The sequence below is a fragment of the Bidens hawaiensis genome, unplaced genomic scaffold (assembly GCF_021521415.1).
Source record: "Bidens hawaiensis isolate Kalapana, Puna unplaced genomic scaffold, B.hawaiensis_p1.1 tig00010199_1, whole genome shotgun sequence".
Classification (NCBI taxonomy): Eukaryota; Viridiplantae; Streptophyta; class Magnoliopsida; order Asterales; family Asteraceae; genus Bidens; species Bidens hawaiensis.
In genome coordinates, this window is record NW_027491774.1 from 142,398 (window position 1) to 159,390 (window position 16,993).

At 39.3% G+C, this 16,993-nt stretch overlaps 1 protein-coding gene across 2 annotated transcripts; it reads left to right on the top strand.

The window, feature by feature from the left end:
* Positions 1-11,823: 11,823 nt before the first annotated feature.
* Positions 11,824-16,471, top strand: LOC143534542 (uncharacterized). 2 transcript variants are annotated; one of them, XM_077029004.1, is made up of 9 exons: positions 11,824-12,048; positions 13,549-13,902; positions 13,993-14,130; positions 14,268-14,390; positions 15,118-15,201; positions 15,293-15,382; positions 15,483-15,541; positions 15,642-15,789; positions 16,206-16,471. In XM_077029004.1, exons 2-9 carry the CDS (start codon positions 13,561-13,563, stop codon positions 16,272-16,274), a joined length of 1,053 nt encoding a protein of 350 aa, XP_076885119.1. In that variant the 5' UTR covers positions 11,824-12,048; positions 13,549-13,560; the 3' UTR covers positions 16,275-16,471. The 2 variants fall into 2 exon arrangements, with proteins under 2 accessions (XP_076885119.1, XP_076885120.1); XM_077029005.1 differs by having other exon boundaries at positions 13,552-13,902.
* The last annotated feature ends 522 nt before the right edge of the window (positions 16,472-16,993 follow it).

Sequence of the window (16,993 nt, forward strand, 5' to 3'; positions counted from 1 at the left end):
CGAAATCCTTTTGGATTTCGGGAACCATAGTCGCCAACATGAGGCATGACACTTGAATGGAATCTTCCGTGTGTTGGACCCAATTCATATATTCGACCTCACTTCCCTCTTCCGGTTCATTGGGGATAGGTGTTTCCAAAACATGATATAATTTTTCTTGTTTTAGAACAATCCTTAAATTTCGGAACCAATCCGAAAAGTTATTGTGGTTAAGACGGTCTTTAGCGAGAATAGATCGGAGAGATACATTTTGGACGTTAGGGATTATGTTGTCGTCGACGTGTGCGGCCATCTGCATAATTTTAATTAAGTTCATTTTAGTGTTTTACCTTTTTAATTATTAATACCCTTTTATATATACCAAATATAATTAATAATTAAAATCTAGAATCCAACGATAAACCCGACTCCGGTTAGGTGACCTTTTTCCCATTGTCGGTTTATCAAGGTAGTTATTCATAACAATTGCAAACCCTTTTGCAACTTCTAGAGTTTATGGGACCGGTTCGAAATCATATTTTGTGTCGGCATGTTTATCACATCAACACCTATTAGACCCCATGCTTGGGTGACCCTCTTCACATGGTTCTAATTTAAGTCGTCCTACTTGTATCAACTTGTAATATTAACATACAAACGGTTAGGTGACCTTTTTCCCATTTATATGCCAAAATTACCTCAACATATTAATTTACTCTACGCGGTTATGTGACCTTTTTCCCACTAAGAGCTTACTAATATGTTAAGCGTTATACAAAAGGATGGTGTTTAACTTGTTATCCTTAATTTTAAAAGAGATTTTTAGTTTTAATAATTCTAGTTGTAAAACTTTAAATCATGTTCTAACATGCATTTAGTAACATGATTATTTTGAAACCATTTTCAAAATTCTAATTTATAATAAAACCATTTTATTATGGGCGTGAGACGGCTAGTTAATAAATCCATTTTATTAAACTACGTGTCACGTAATTACCGATAATTATTAGAACCCGTTTTATGCTTTGTTAATTAATTCTATGTGACGAAGTTGATATCCTAATATCTAGCAACCACATAATCAAACAATCATTAACAAGCATACACAATTATACTAGACACGAGCCGCTAAGTTAGACCACACTTGTTAGCCGAAACAAGTGTGTGTCTTAGGTCCGATCCTAAGGGACACATGACACATGGATGTTGTAGCTCCCACTCGATCCCGCATCCAAATGCTTCGAGCATCTTCTTCAACCCCGTTGTGATCCATTGGGCTTGAACTTGGGCCTTAGCTTCCATAAGCTTCCATTTGGGCTCAATGGGTGGGGTTAGGTCCTTTTGGGCTTGAATCCCCTTAATGGGCTTGTGAGACCCATTATCACCATACCCGGCCCAATAAGGCCCAAACTTCCAATTTTGTAATCTTCTTTAAATTTACAAAACAAATGTCCTAATACATTTTTTCTATAAAATAAAGATATTACAAATAAACTATTTATTACATACCCATATGAATAAATAATTACAAAACTGCCCCTAATTAATTATTACAAACCGAAACTTTGAATAATTAATAACAATCACAACAAACATCCATTTGGTCTACGGCTCGGTCTAGTTTTAACAAACATAACCCGTTCTGTCTTAGGAACCCGTTCCAAAACCCCTTGACCTTATCGGGCCTAGCCCAACCCATTTGGGCTTGACCCAATAACTTGATTATGAGCTTCGGCCCACATGTCCAAAACACATGGGCTTCGGCCCAATGAAAAGTCTCATGGGCTTCGGCCCATTTAACCAAAATGGGCTTCGGCCCATTTCACTTTCTTCCCTTCTTTTTTTTCTTCTCGGTTAACCCATTAACCTAATGAAGTGGGCTTCGGCCCAATCACCTCCGAATTGGGCTTCGGCCCATTTACTCGGTTTTATTTATTTATTTTTTTTGAACAAAGCCAAAAAATATAACAAGATTAAATACAAAAAAAAAATCATGCATGTTAATTTATTGTATAAAATCTTTCAAAGGGAAAATATAAAACCGAAAACCCGAAGCTTAGTTTCCCGTATCCCGGCTCTTGATGCCATTTGTTGGGTTTCTATGGATAATTTATACTTAGTTAACCATTTAACTAGTCACAATTAAGGCGGAAGCGTGATATTTACAAACTAAACATATGTATCCATGTGTTTATATATGTATATATTACAAGTTTATATAAGATATGTTCATGAACAACCTAGTTTATTCATGTCATAAGATTACCAATAATCTATTTATTAGAAACCCGAAGCAAGGATCAAATGATACGGAAAAACTAAACTATCAAAACTATAAACACTTACATTCTTAACCTTTTAAGAGTGTAGTTGATGTTGAAGAAGATGATGATGTTGATGCTAGACTTTCAAAGGGAAAATCCTCAAACGGAATATACCCCGAGCCTCCAACACACACCGAGCTATGTTAGGGAGCTTGAACACGAATAACCGAGACCCGAGCCTCTTCTTTTTATCTTGGCCGAAAACAAGAACAAAGAAAAAGGAAAGAGTTGTGTGTGTTATTTGTTACTTGAAAGTTTTTTTGATATCTATAAAATCTTCCAATCAATATCATATATTGTGTTAGGTTTTAAGTCAAGTAATAAACACTCAACCTTCACCAAATCCATGACAAAACTTGACCAAAACCTTGGGGTGTGGGGCCCACCCAAAACCGGCCCCAAAATATATATATTTTTTTTATTTTATTTTTTTTTATTTTATTTATTTTATACATTATAAAATATATAAACACCCAATCTTTCATAAACCATTTTATAAAAGAACACATAGTTAAATAATCATTCCAATAATAATTATTTGAATAAATAAATTAACCAATTAATTTATTTAACACTTTCAAGTAGGTATTCAGAAACCCGATTTTCTGAATGTATCGTGTTCTGTATTTGTCTCATAGATCTTATCTTAACAAATACATTATTGGTGTGTGTCTAACTCGTTATTGGGTATGACCCGACTTGGATCAAACACACCTAGCCACATTAACCTAATTATGTGTCTCGGGCATACGATATTCCAACAAGTCGTTGCGTGGGGAAGGCGGCAAAACCCGCATAAACCCAAAAAACGGCAAACCTTCACGCAGGTCAGTTGAAGGGAAAAGTTCAGTCATCCCACTAAATGAAAGTGCCGGTCTATCCGCATGAATCATGACAGAGGAAACTGAACACTAACCTATTGACAACCGTGCGTCGAACGGAAAACTTATTCAAAACAAAATTTCTAACAAAAGGATGAGGAAAACCTACACGCAGGTCAGATGTACGTAAAGTTTAGCCATCCTACTAAGTGCAAGTGACGGTCCTACCCGCACAATCACGAAAAAGGAAGCAAAACTTCAACCTATTATCTACCACGTTCAAAGGTTAACTTATCCTAAACACTTAGAAATTTCAAAAGGATGAGGAAAACCTACACGCAGGTCAGATGTACGTAAAGTTTAGCCATCCTACTAAGTGCAAGTGACGGTCCTACCCACACAATCACGAAAGAGGAAGCAAAACTTCAACCTATTATCTACCACGTTCAAATGTTAACTTATCCTAAACACTTAGAAATTTCAAAAAAGATGAGGAAAACCTCCACGCAGGTCAGATGGTAAAGTTTAGCCATCCTACTAAGTGCAAGTGACGGTCCTACCTGCACAATCACGAAAGAGGAAGCAAAACTTCAACCTATTATCTACCACGTTCAAAGGTTAACTTATTCTAAACACTTGGAAAATTGCTAATTTAAACTAAGTATGCAAGTCGTATAACGTTTATAAAGCAAGGAATCCAATGAAAATAGCGGTCTTACCCGCACAATGGCCGGGTAACTACCCGCCTACAAGAAAATAAATCTATACAAGCTAAATCTATCCTAGCAGTGGGAAGGGATCTTCAGGATCAAGCTTCAGGGCCACTTCCACTTGGACCAGCACCATCAGTAGAGCGTGGCAGTTCAAGGAAAGCTTTAAGGATAGCTAGCCCATCATCAGCAGCAGCAACTTCGTTTACCTTCTCCACCACCGGATGCGGGAAAGCGGCATACTGATTCACTGCTTGGTCATAAACAGCTTCAGTATCAACATTATACAAAGGGAAGTTGGAAGGCGGGATGCCTTTCTCAACGAACCCTAGACCAAGCAGGAAGCCGGCCTTTTCCCCATCCTCGTGAGAAGCGTTGAGGGCTGCGCTCATAGCATCGTCGTAAGACGTCTCCGTGAAGACTCGATGCACAACCTACAAAAAAGAAAATACAAGTATCAGAACCTTTTCTATTTACAAAGAAAAGCGTAAAGACATGAAAAGCTTACCTGAGACAACGCTTCTCGAAGAAGCCATTCCTTGGCAACCAGAGCTTCTTGGAGGGCGGCTTGAGCTTGGGTACAGGCGCGTTCGGCTTCACTTTTATTAAGGTTGGCAAGCAACATTTCCTTTGCAGCAGCCTCTTCGACGCCATTTAGCTTCCGCTCAGTGTGGTCAAGCACGCCCCTCTGGTCCAGGATCTCTTGGAGCTTCTTCGCGTCCTCCATCGCCAAGGCATCATGAGCCTGCTGGAGAGCCTCTAATTTGGCTTTAAGCTCTTCATTCTCCAGGCGTAGAGGCTCAGCAACAGCTTCAGCCTTGGTGGCCCTCTCGGTTGCGTTCCTTGCAGTTTCCTTAGCCAGCCGAAGCTGTTCGTTAACAGCTTGGGCAGCCTTGGAACGGGCCTCGAGCCGGGCCTGAACTTCAACCTCGAGGGCCTTGAAGGCCTTCTCTTTTTCCGCAGCCACTGCGGTAAGCCTTTGGTTCTCCTCCCAGACAGCCCGCGCCTGAGCTACTTCTTTAATGCGAGCTGCTTTTAACTTGTCGTTTTCACGACAAAGCAGCTCGACGCGCGGCTGCATCCGGGCCAGGAGAACCCGAAGCTCATTGCTTAGCCTACCCTCCTGGTAGCTAGCCATGGCTTCCCCCAACGCACCACTGGGAGCAGCGTGACGACCCCACTCCACGCACTCCACAGGTGTGCGAAGGGTTGTTCCTCGGCGGATGTTCCATCGTGGAACATACACTTCATTGGAATCCGACACTGCAAAAAACAAAAAGCAGTTAGGAAAAGATAATAAAATATATATATATATATATATATATAAAATAGGCCAAAAGAACCCTACGCACCTGTAGGGTCAATAACAGGCCGATAGCCGCCAAACCCATCACCTGAATCCAAGGGAAATCCATCCAAGAGGTCAGGAAGATGGGAAGGAGGCAGAGGTTGGCGATAAGCCCCATGCATACCTGAAGGATCGGCCGTCGTTGCCGATGACAGAGGCATGGTAAAGGCCGCCGCGGTCGCCGCTGCGGAATCCGCAGCAAAAGTAACCGCCGGCTCGGTGAAAGATGCGGTAAAAATAGCACTCACAGCCGGCGGTGACGTCATCACAGCTGGAACAGTCGGCTCAAAGGAGTGAGCAACTGAACCAACGGAAGCAGGCGCAGGCGCCTGGGTCGTCGCCTCAGGTAGGCTGACCAAGCCTACCGTCATGGGCGGAGGGGTACTCTGCGCTCCACCCTGGAATGCGTCAACATCCACGCCTGCACAAAGAAGATAAGTATTAATGATGGAAAACTATGAAGTTAAAGATAAAGGAAGTTTGTACTTACGGGTTTTCTTGAGCCTGAAAGTGCGGACGGACGGGGATGAACTTGATGGAGCCGGCCTCTTCACGCCGGTCACCGTTGTCATCCTGGGCTCTCCGGAGGTGACAATCGTCGCAGCCTCCGGAGCGGTGGTCTTATCACCACCGGGATTCCCCGCCACCTCTTCGCTCTCGGTCTCCGAATCAGACCGAGGCACCGGATCGGCAGTGGAGGCCACCTTCTCCTTCCCCTTCCCGTCGGCAGCCTTCTTCTTCCGCACCAACGGAGGACCATCTGCGGATTCCTCATCAGAACATAAGATTAGAGGAATTCCAGCAGAGGTTTCAACATTGAGGGGTCGAGGGTTGAATAGCGCCTTACCTGGCCACCTGACGCTAAGGATCTCGTGGCCTAACGGGTAGACCTCCACGAACCGATCCGCCGTTTGTTCTAGGATGGGCAACTCGTTCTCGTCTAGAGCGCGAGTACCCATCCGAGCGGGGCCGTCAGCCTCCCGCGGGTACATGAGCGACTGCAAGTCGTTCCCCTCTGAAATAAACAGGAAAGAAGTTAGAAGAAATTCTAAATCAACAAAAAGAAACAGAGCATACCGTAAGGAACAGAGTTCGAACCGTATTCAAGGACGATTGGGATCTTTTGCGCATCCGCCTCCTTCCACGCCCGCTCATCCCGAGCATCACCATCCCGGACTCCGCAAACCGGTAAACCGGAGATTGGACTCGGGATATCTTCGAGAACCATTCCGCCTCCTGGTAGTTGGAGGCGTGAAGGCTGAGAAGTGCTTGCCCATTCTTGAATTTCATGGCAAGGGGGATGGCGCGAGCGGAGATGTAGAAGAACTCCCGCTTCCACGAGCGAAGACTGCGCTCGGTTGCGCAAATCTTCAAACCCTTAATCCGGGTTATCAGAGTATACCACCCCTAGATGCACCTCCAGGAGTAGAAGGTCATCAGGCAGTCAACATAGGGCTCAATGCCCAGAATCCGGCACACCCACTCGAAGTGCCGAATCTTGGCAATCGCCATCGGGTGCACCTCGGTCAGGTGCACACCGTGCCTCTCCAGGACACGGTACACAAACTTTGTCAATGGGAACCTAAGATTCCCATAAACAAAGAATGCAGCATATACCCCGATCTTGCCTCTGGGGGCATCATACACCGTCTGATGGGGTTCAGGAAACTCAGGCTCGAGAGACTCGAGCATGAACTTCCTGACGATGTACTGATACAGATCGACAGGCAGAGCACACTGGCACTCACCAGCAGTACTCTTGTCATCGGCTATAGATTCGAGATCACGAGAAGACATCTTACAGATGAAAGAAGAAAACGATTTCAAGAGAATGCTTGCCTGAAAAGGTGAGTATTCGCCGGAAATCGTTTTGAAGATGAAGAGTGAAAGTGTGGATTACAAAGAACCCTCTCCCCCTTTATATACTAATCGCAATTAATGCGATGCATTTAATGCGGAAGAGAGAGAAATCGAAGGTGCAATGAAGCTATGACACGTGGCAAAGAGCAAGCTGGCAACAGCTGTTGAAAGGACGCGTAACATTAATTTCGCGGCCACGCGCCCGAAAAATCGCGCCCACGCGCCTGAAAAGGCGTCTGGAATGACCATGTACTGTCACGTCACCATAACTTCCTGCACGTCCTGACACAGTCAGAAGAAACCGTCGCACGACGTTTCAGAGGTTTGGACTGTTCTTATCCTTTCACCAACTCTTCGAATTTCAAAAAGATTCAAAAGTAAGCGGGAAAATACCCCTTACCTTGGCAACCAAGTAACCGTAAGACGGATGCGGGTACAGTGTTAAGGCAAAACCCTTCACATACCTAGCACCCGCAGGGAATTGAAGCCAAGAATACATTGGCAACCAAGTAACCGTAAGACGAATGCGGGTACAGTGTTAAGGCAAAACCCTTCACATACCTAGCACCCGCAGGGAATTGAAGCCAAGAATAACTTGGCAACCAAGTAACCGTAAGACGGATGCGGGCACAGTGTTAAGGCAAAACCCTTCACATACCTAGCACCCGCAGGGAATTGAAGCCAAGAATACCTTGGCAACCAAGTAACCGTAAGACGGATGCGGGTACAGTGTTAAGGCAAAACCCTTCACATACCTAGCACCCGCAGGGAATTGAAGCCAAGAATACCTCGGCAACCAAGTAACTATAAGACGGGTGCGGGTACAGTGTTAAGGCAAAACCCTTCACATACCTAGCACCCGCAGGGAATGGACGCCAGGAATACCTTGGAAGTAAAGTAACCGTAAGACGAGCGCGGGTACAGTTTTAAGACAAAACCCTTCACATACCTAGCGCTCCGCAGAGAATTGAAACCAAGAAGGATCTTCTGGGCAATGCTTGCGGAAACGGAAATAACATCCCCGCATAGCGGGAACGTCGAGAACTACGTTGTTTGAAGCTCCAGGATGGAATTGGTGGTTTTAACATAATTGATCACTATGTTCAAAACTACCAAAACCTCATGGAGAATCCACAAGTGGGACTCAACGCTCCTGACTTGCGAGGAGGTTACAGACCTACCCGCATCATACCCAAAGATCAAGCAGGAAAGTCGGGAATTTCTGCAAGTGACAAGGACTTCCGCGGGAAGAATCCCCATGGAAAACCTTAAAAAACCCTTTTCAAAACCCTTTGCTTAAGTCCAAAAGTTCACCTCACTTTATTAAACACTCATGAGAAGAACATTGGACTGGGGGGACTTGAAGAGGTAGGTCCCAGCAGAGCCCAGTTGGACCCGCAAGACTCACCTTGAAGAGGGACGTCTGCGCAGAAACCAACTGGATCCGCAGGACCCACCATGCTCAGAGACGTGACGTCCTTACGCGCAGTACGCAAGCTGTTCCCGCAGGAAATGCCTCCCAATGGTGAAGGACTCTGCCTGTTCCCGCAGCTGCGGATACAAGCCATCAGGGAAGGCCACCCGCGCAGCAAGGCTATACGCACAAGGCACTTAGCTCTCACTCAGTGTCACCTGAAGGAATGAGCAAAGCCGGGAACAATCCCGCACAAGGGCGGGAGGGGGAATACTCCCGCCCAAATAAGCCAGTCCGTACGATACGGGAAGATCTTCTGTACTGTACCTGACGAGGTATGGGCAAAAGATCTGACTAAAGATACGACAGCTTATTGACAACAGTATGGCGAGCAGCATGCTCCTGTACTGTATGTCATTATTTGCCGCTGCCTACTCACCAACTCCTGTCATACCACGTGCATAGCCGGCAGTTGGTGGAAAAGGAATAGTACACAGTAGGCCTGGTCACTATCAGCCGCTGCCTACCCACCAACTACCAGCAGGGCACGTGCGTAGGCCACAGTTGGTAGAACAGGAATACTATTCAGCAGGCCACACCTCCTTGGAAACCTACCTTCGGCTATAAATACCCCAAATGGTATGATCATCTCATCTTATCATATCTTATCACATTATCATCATATTATACCTGATATCTGCTCTAGCAATCTCTTAATATACATTTATATTTAAAGAGCAAGCTAGTCTGATTCTCACGCCGGAGGGTGGTCACAAGGAGGAACCCCCCCTTCTCAGTGACAAGCTCACGGTGTCTGTTTTGCAGGTTATCAGAAGAACCATCTTTGCCGGGTCTAACCCCTCGTGGGAAACATCTATCTAACCCCCAGGTTACCCGCAATCTGCCCGGGGTCCGGTTAGTGTTTCTTCACTCACATTAGGAATATTATTGGTGTAGATAAGTGAGAGTTAGGGTGTGTTTGGGATTCCTTATTTTCTTCTCCTTATAAAACTTATGGTGATAGAATAAGTCATTTTTGTGTTAAAATAGTGTTTGGATATACATAAGTTCTTTTCCATATCTCCTTATCCACAAGGCTAAAATATAAGTTTTTAATAAGTTAGACTTTCCTAACTTATCTCCTTATCAAGATCAGAATTCCCATTACACCCTCATTCCATCAATAAGTTAAACGAAACACTTTTTAAAAAAACAACTTATTGTCTTATGTTAATCCAAACATTTTTTTAGAAACTCATTATTGAAAAACTATAAGACCTTTTTACCTTAACACAATAAGCCCTTTTTAACTTAAATAAGGAACCCCAAACACACCCTTAGACATACATAGATATCCATACTATGTAAAAGAAGATAACCGTATGTGTAACATGGATAATCAGACGCTATACCACAAATTGCATTTAAAATTTAAACTTAAAATATTATATCAAAGATAATAAAGTTCGTGTTTTATTATATAACTTGGATTGAGTTCATATACAGTCTTTTAAAACTAGATAGTCGTAGGAAGTTTATCAGACGGACTTCGATTAAACTCAAACTAGCTGCATTAGAATTGTCTCGTCGAACTCTACAGTATTAGATTTTAGGTATTTGTTTTTCGATTTTTAGCTTGTAGATTTTAGAATTTCTTTTCAGATCATTGTGTGTTTTGTTTATTTTGTTATTGTGTTTTTTCTCGACATTGTGGTACATTTCCTGATTCATTATGTCCTTGTGTCCTTAGAATTTAAAAGACTACATAAGATAACTTAACTCATGTAACTTTTATTAAAAAACATTGAAAAATTATATAAAATTAATACAACTATAATTCAATGAAAAAATCGACGCCAAATCGCCCCTTTACTTCTATAATCATTAGCAACTTTCAAATTATCAAATTATACCCGTGTTAATCTTCTTAATCATTAATTAAATTAATTTAATTATTACTTTGTTAGATTAACAACATTATTTTAGAAATAACAAATCATTTTTTATATTAAAGCATTCTCATCTCATCCCTTCAATTTTTATTATAAGAGGGTTTTGCAAATTACAGGATAAGGTTATAAGTTGATGAGAGAAAAAAGTTAATGATTTTTTTTATAAATTTTATGAAAGTTTGTTTATTACTACTTATTTTTTAATATTTGTTGTGAGTATAAGAGAAATAAACTATTATGATAAATGTATAAAAAAATATTATTTAATTAAAAATGATAGTGAAAAGTAGTGTTTTTTAGTTTAATTATATAGATGTGACGAGGGACAATGCTCTCACACATTTCTTTTGTTTTTTTAACGGCAAATGAAACGAATCCTCCAAATAGACTATTGGCTAAATTCATCTCTTTGGATTCGGAAAAAACCCTCACTTAAGGCCAACACACGTGAACACTTACACAAAGGCACGATAATGCGGTGAATAGGGATGGGATTTTTTCCCGAATACTCGTACTCATTCAGTACATGTACCGGTACCGGTACTCGTACCCATACCCGTCTATTCGATACGGGTATCCAGATTTACTGATTTTAGGTACAGGTACTTTCGAGTACGGAGTACATGTACGAATTTTAAGAGTACTCGCTACTCGTTAGGAATATGTAGGGGTTTTTATTAGGATTCCCAAAACTCATAACTCCGAACTGTATTTTTACTGAGATATCATCAAGGCTTCAAGCAGACTTTTCAAAACAATTTGTAATCAAAATATTAAGTATTAACAGTTCTAATGAAACCGTAGTTTGCTTCTCTTCCTCTTCCTCCGATCAATAACTAGTAACAACCGTCACGAATGCATTTTTATATTATGGTTGATTTGATTAATTTTTAGTTTTGATATTACGGGGGTGTTTGGGATTGCTTATTTTCACAAACTTATAACTTATTAACTTTTTGAAAAATAATAAGGTGTTTGGAATTGCTTATATTGTGAGAGAAAAAATTTTATAAGTTACAATGTTGTAACTTATTAACTCAATGGAAAGTTATAAAGAGGTAAAATAAGGAATCCCAAACACCCTTTATGTTTCGGTTGTTGTATTACGGTTTTGGTTTTAGTATTATAGATAATTGATTGCCAGTACAATACCGATATCGATACCAAATTTAGCGTACATTTTTTTTCTAAAACAGAAAAAAGTGGTACCAAAACGGATGCCATACCATAAAATTCAAGTACAGTTACGAATACCCAGACTGATTTACTGATTTCGATGCAGGTACGGGTACATGAATAGCTACAACCAGAAAGATTTCACACATTTCAACCAGGAAGATCAAAAAATTCAAAATAATAATATTCCAACCCTCTAAATTCTCCCATGTTTTCTGAATGATGAAGATGATGAATTATTGATGATACAGATGACTAAATCTCTATAATTCATACGTCACATTAGATTTCATTCTTTCATAATAATAATAATAATAATAATCCAAAACACTCACATAATTCACACAGATTCAATCAAACCATTTCACAACACACTCTTTTGCTACTGACACCAACATCAATTCCACCAATGCAAAATTAATAACAATCGCCGGAACCCTAAAACCACCGTTTCCGTCACTCAGGTACTTATTATTATTATTATTATTATTATTATTATTATTAACCTAATTTGTTACATGAGGATTATATATATGGTTAGGGTTAGGGTTTATGCTTGATTCAACCTCGATTTAATTTATACAGTTTAATGTGTGTAGTAATCATATGTTTGATTCTGTAAATTAATCTTACTGAATAAGACTTTGCTCGTGTTTGTTCGTTAAGCTTTTGTCGGACTAGCAAACGGTTCACGAACAGCTAACCGAACAGAATTTTATGTTTGTGAACGGTTTGCGGATGCAAATGAATGAACACAAATGAGTGTGAACAATGTTTTATTTGATCGGGCTGTAACTGAAAATGGTTGGTGTCCGGTGGCGTAGCCAGGAATTTTTTTTCCTACGGAGTCGAAAATTCTCGATGTCCAAATAAGACGTTCGTGTTCATTCGTTAAGCTTATATCGGACAAGCAAACGATTCACGGACAGCTACTCGAACCGAATTTCTTGTTTGTGAACGGTTCACGACTTCACGAACAATGTTTTATTTGATCTGGTTAACTGAAAATGGCCAGTGTCAACGTTTTGGTCCGTTTACCAAGTTAGTGTTGGTGTTTTGTTTTAACATTTATATATTTCATATAAATGAATCACATAATACTCGTATAAATTGTAGTTCATCAACACAATTGAACAACACATGGCCTCTGTTCGTGTTCTTATATAATTTATGCAGTTTAATTTGGGTAATTGTTTGTTTGATTTCTTGGCTCTAGGCTGTAAGCTAAACGAATTGAATAAGACTTTGTTCGTTTGTTCGTTTGTTCGTGTTTGTTTGTTAAGCTTTTATCGGACAAGCAAACGGTTCATGAAGAGCTAACCAAACGGGGTTTCTTGTTCGTGAACGATTTGCGGACGCAAATGAATGAACACATGTGAGTGTGAACAATGTTTAATTTGATCTGGCTGTAACTGAAATTGGTCGGTGTCGACGGTGTGGTCTGGTTACCAAGTTTGAGTTGTTGACTTGTTGTTTTGTTTTAACATTAATTTGTATATGCTAGTTTTACATATAGGTTAGTCGCATATTACTCATATACATTTTTGTTTTGTAGTTGATGATTTTGCTTAAATCTATATGATAAGATTAGAGAAGTCATTATGCAGTGTTAAAAACCTTTAATAAACAAACTAACTAACATTAACAAACATAAACGTATGTAAACGAGCACTTTATGGAACGCTCATGAACAGAATTGAACAAACATGGTCTCTGTTCGTGTTCGTTCATTTGGTTAACCAAACGAAATTCTGTGTTTATTCATTTATTAAATGAACGAACATAAATGAACTTCTTGGCGAACAGTTTGCTAAACGTTTGGTTTGCTTACAGCCCTACTTGACTCAATTATTTGTGTAACCGCTTCAAAAGTCGTGCCCTTATTGATTGAATATTATACACATACTTCATCTCTGTTTTATTGACAACCCTAAAATGAGTAACTTGTTATCTTAAAATTTCAGAAGGAGTGGTGAATGATGTCTGAAATCTCAAGGGACATGAATACATCAACTGAGATGGATATAGGAATGGATTTATTCCAATATTACATTAAAGGAATAGACGAGTTAATGTCTAATGATGATTTCACACCGTCTACTTTGAAAAATTCCCGATTACTTAAAGTAGGAAGTGGGAGCTATAAGAACCGAGAGATGGAAAAAGAGGATAATGGAAGTAATGAGAAAAATCGCCCAGTTGGTTTTAGTTCTTTGTTTTGTAATGCTGTTGGAAACGGGCTTTTGGATCATCGAAAAGATAGACTGCTGACGAAGCTATGCAAATGTGTTGTTGCTTTAAACGGTGAAGTTGATGAGGTATTTGTAAATTATTGTTATTAATGTTATATCTTGTGCAAATTACTAGTTTTGAAGTTGCATTATTGACTTATTGTGCACATTAAGCAGATGTTGGAACCTGTATTTTCAATGCTTCGGTTAAGACGTCTTTTAGAACCTGAAAAGGTTGAGTTTGAGGCGCGTGAACCGAAGAGGCGTAAGGTTAATGAATATTTGAATGTCAGTTCTGGCAGTCTTACTGAAGAGGTATATTAGTCGTACAAATGCATAGTCGTTTTGTCTTACATGTATTGCCATTTGCCACTTCATATGTGTTACTAAGTAACATAATTTGCATAGTTTGAGTTATTTTTAATTTTTTGCTTAAATATTGAAATATACAGGGTTCATTAAGTGAAAAGCAGGATGTGGTTGAACGTGAACCAAGTAAATCTAAATCGTTAACCAGGTGTAACAGTGCTGGTTGTGGGGAGTATGCCAAAAAAACGAGTTTTGATGAAAATAAGGTAATTGAATTATACCCGTCTCGCCTATCTGATATTGATTGTAATTAACTAGTTTTTCTACCCGGCGCGTTGCGCCGGGACAGCTGGCAAAACCCCCCCAGTGTTGAAACTCGGGCAATGGTAAACCCAAGCACTACGACAATGATTCGACCCGAATTCGGTCACGCCGGCTGCGTTCGTTACGATATAGACACCGTTAATAAAATTTATGGGTTAAAACTTAAAACCCAAAAAATTAATTCGTCAAATTAACATATAAGAAAACAAAATATTTAAGACGATGTTTATTTGGTTGGCAAACCCGGGCGGTGGTAAAACATGAGCGTTGTCGGTCCTGAGCATTGAGGCAGTAACCTGACACGAATTCGGTCGGTTTTATTGCGTACCTTACAGTGCCGGAACTAAAAAGCGAAAATAATATAAAACTTGAGGTAGACCTACGACCATTATATATATATATATATATTTTTTTTTGGGGGGGGGGGGGGGGCTTTAAGTAAGGCCACGAGTCTGCGCGAACTCGGTCGGTACCTTTTAGATTTGTTATGATCCCGGAACTAAGACAAAAAATATTGACATTTGGTCGGTTTTCATTACGTTTATTATGATAACTGAACTAAAAAAAACTCGCCGACCAATACGGTGCCGCCAAGTGACCCAATAGGCCACTTGCAACACAAAACTTGTTAATTATATATAGTAATGTTTAAATCAATTATTCATGTAGTCTTTGTGCGGGGATCGTTCCAAACAAGGCATGAATGAGTCGTTTTTGGGATCAAGTTCACGAAATGATCAAGATAATGGAGAGGTAAATCTTTCAATTTTTAATAATATTTTGAATGGCATGATTCGTTCATTATTATTTCTTTCTCTTTATACATATACATCTCGTTCTTTAGGTGAATGATGCTATACAATTCCTTCTAGAAAATAAAGGACCTAGAGTTGTAGAAAAGTTGGCTAAATATTCTGATGAAATGTCTGCAACGGTACATATATTTTGCCATTTTAAGTTTACCAGCAAATACTAGTTTTCAAAAAAAGTTTTGAATTGTTGGCCCGAATTTGATGAAAATTGTACGTTTACAGCTTGAACGAATGAAGCAGAAACTTGAAAAACTTGTTGATATTGTTGTTTTGAGTTGCAGGTATATCTCATATCTAGTCAGTAGACGAGTTGACTTTATATATGATATCTATTGATGAAGTGGTCTAATCTGGTTCATACTTTATTGTTGATTAAATTAGGGCAATGACACTTGCGGAAAAGCATCAACTGAAGAAACAGGTTCAAAATCTGGATGCTCAAAATCTCGACCGTGTTGCGGAAATTATGCAACGGGGAAATTTTGGACTGCAAGTTAGCGATGATATTTTTATCGATCTGCAAAACGAGGTAATAATAAAACGATAAAAGATAGAATACAATAATTGCTTAACGTACATTAGGTACAAAAATAGCTGTATTCATGAAACTGATCCATGAAATCACATCCCAAGATCTCGAAATCGTCAATATATATCCAATTAATCATCGATTCACCGAAAAAATCAGATTTGGATCGTTAATCGATCAATTTTTTACTTTTCTTCATGAAAACCATTTTTGAGCGTATTTATGAAAAGTAATATGGATTTGAGCGTATTGGAATTTAACACTGCGTTTTTAGTTTTTGGCTTGACCGGATTCGTGTTCTTATTGTACGTTAAGCAATTATTGTACGATAACTTTATCTGTAATAAAACAACAATAAAATATTAAAATATATTTTAGTCGAATAACAAGTTATAATTCTATATTTTGATGTGCAGGAAAATTCGAAGCTCTGGAGATTATACTTTTATGTTAAAACTGTTGAAAATGCTAGAAAGTTAATGTAGAAGGAAGTTAACAAGTTCTTACTGTGTTAGTAGAAGCAGTTTGGTAGTGATGATCTAATATTTTTTGGGAAAGCTGTACATACAACAGCTGAATATGATTCTAAACACTAGGCTGGAAGATAGATGGTGCATGAATATTGAAAAGAGTAAATCAAGTTTTGGTTTAATGTTTTGCGAGTCCAAATGGTTTTTTGACCAGTGCGTAAACGATATATAAGTTTCTAGACTCGTTATATATGTTATTATGTTTGTGGTAATTATCTAGAATCGGCATCTATTAGGGTTGTGCAAGAAACCGAAAAATACCGAAATAACCGAACCAAAACAAAAACCGACGGTTTGGTTTTATCACTTTATGTTTTTGTAAAAACCGAAGTACGGTTTGGTTTGGTTTTTTTATGAAATAAAAACCGAAAAAACCGAACCAAACTGAATTCCTAAATTTTTGTATCTTTATATTTTATATTAAGTAATTTATAAGAATTTAATAAATATGTTAAAATATTTTTGGTCAAATTATAAGTTTATAATTTTACAATTAACAAATTTATTTATACCTAAATTTATTTATTTTTGCAAAAAAATATAATAAAATTCGGTCTAAAATATTCAGGTTCAAATGGTAAAACCGAAAAAAGCGAAACCAAATCAAAACCGAAAAACTAAAACCGAAACCGAATGGTTTAAAAAACTTCAAAAACCGAAGTTTTGGTTTTAGC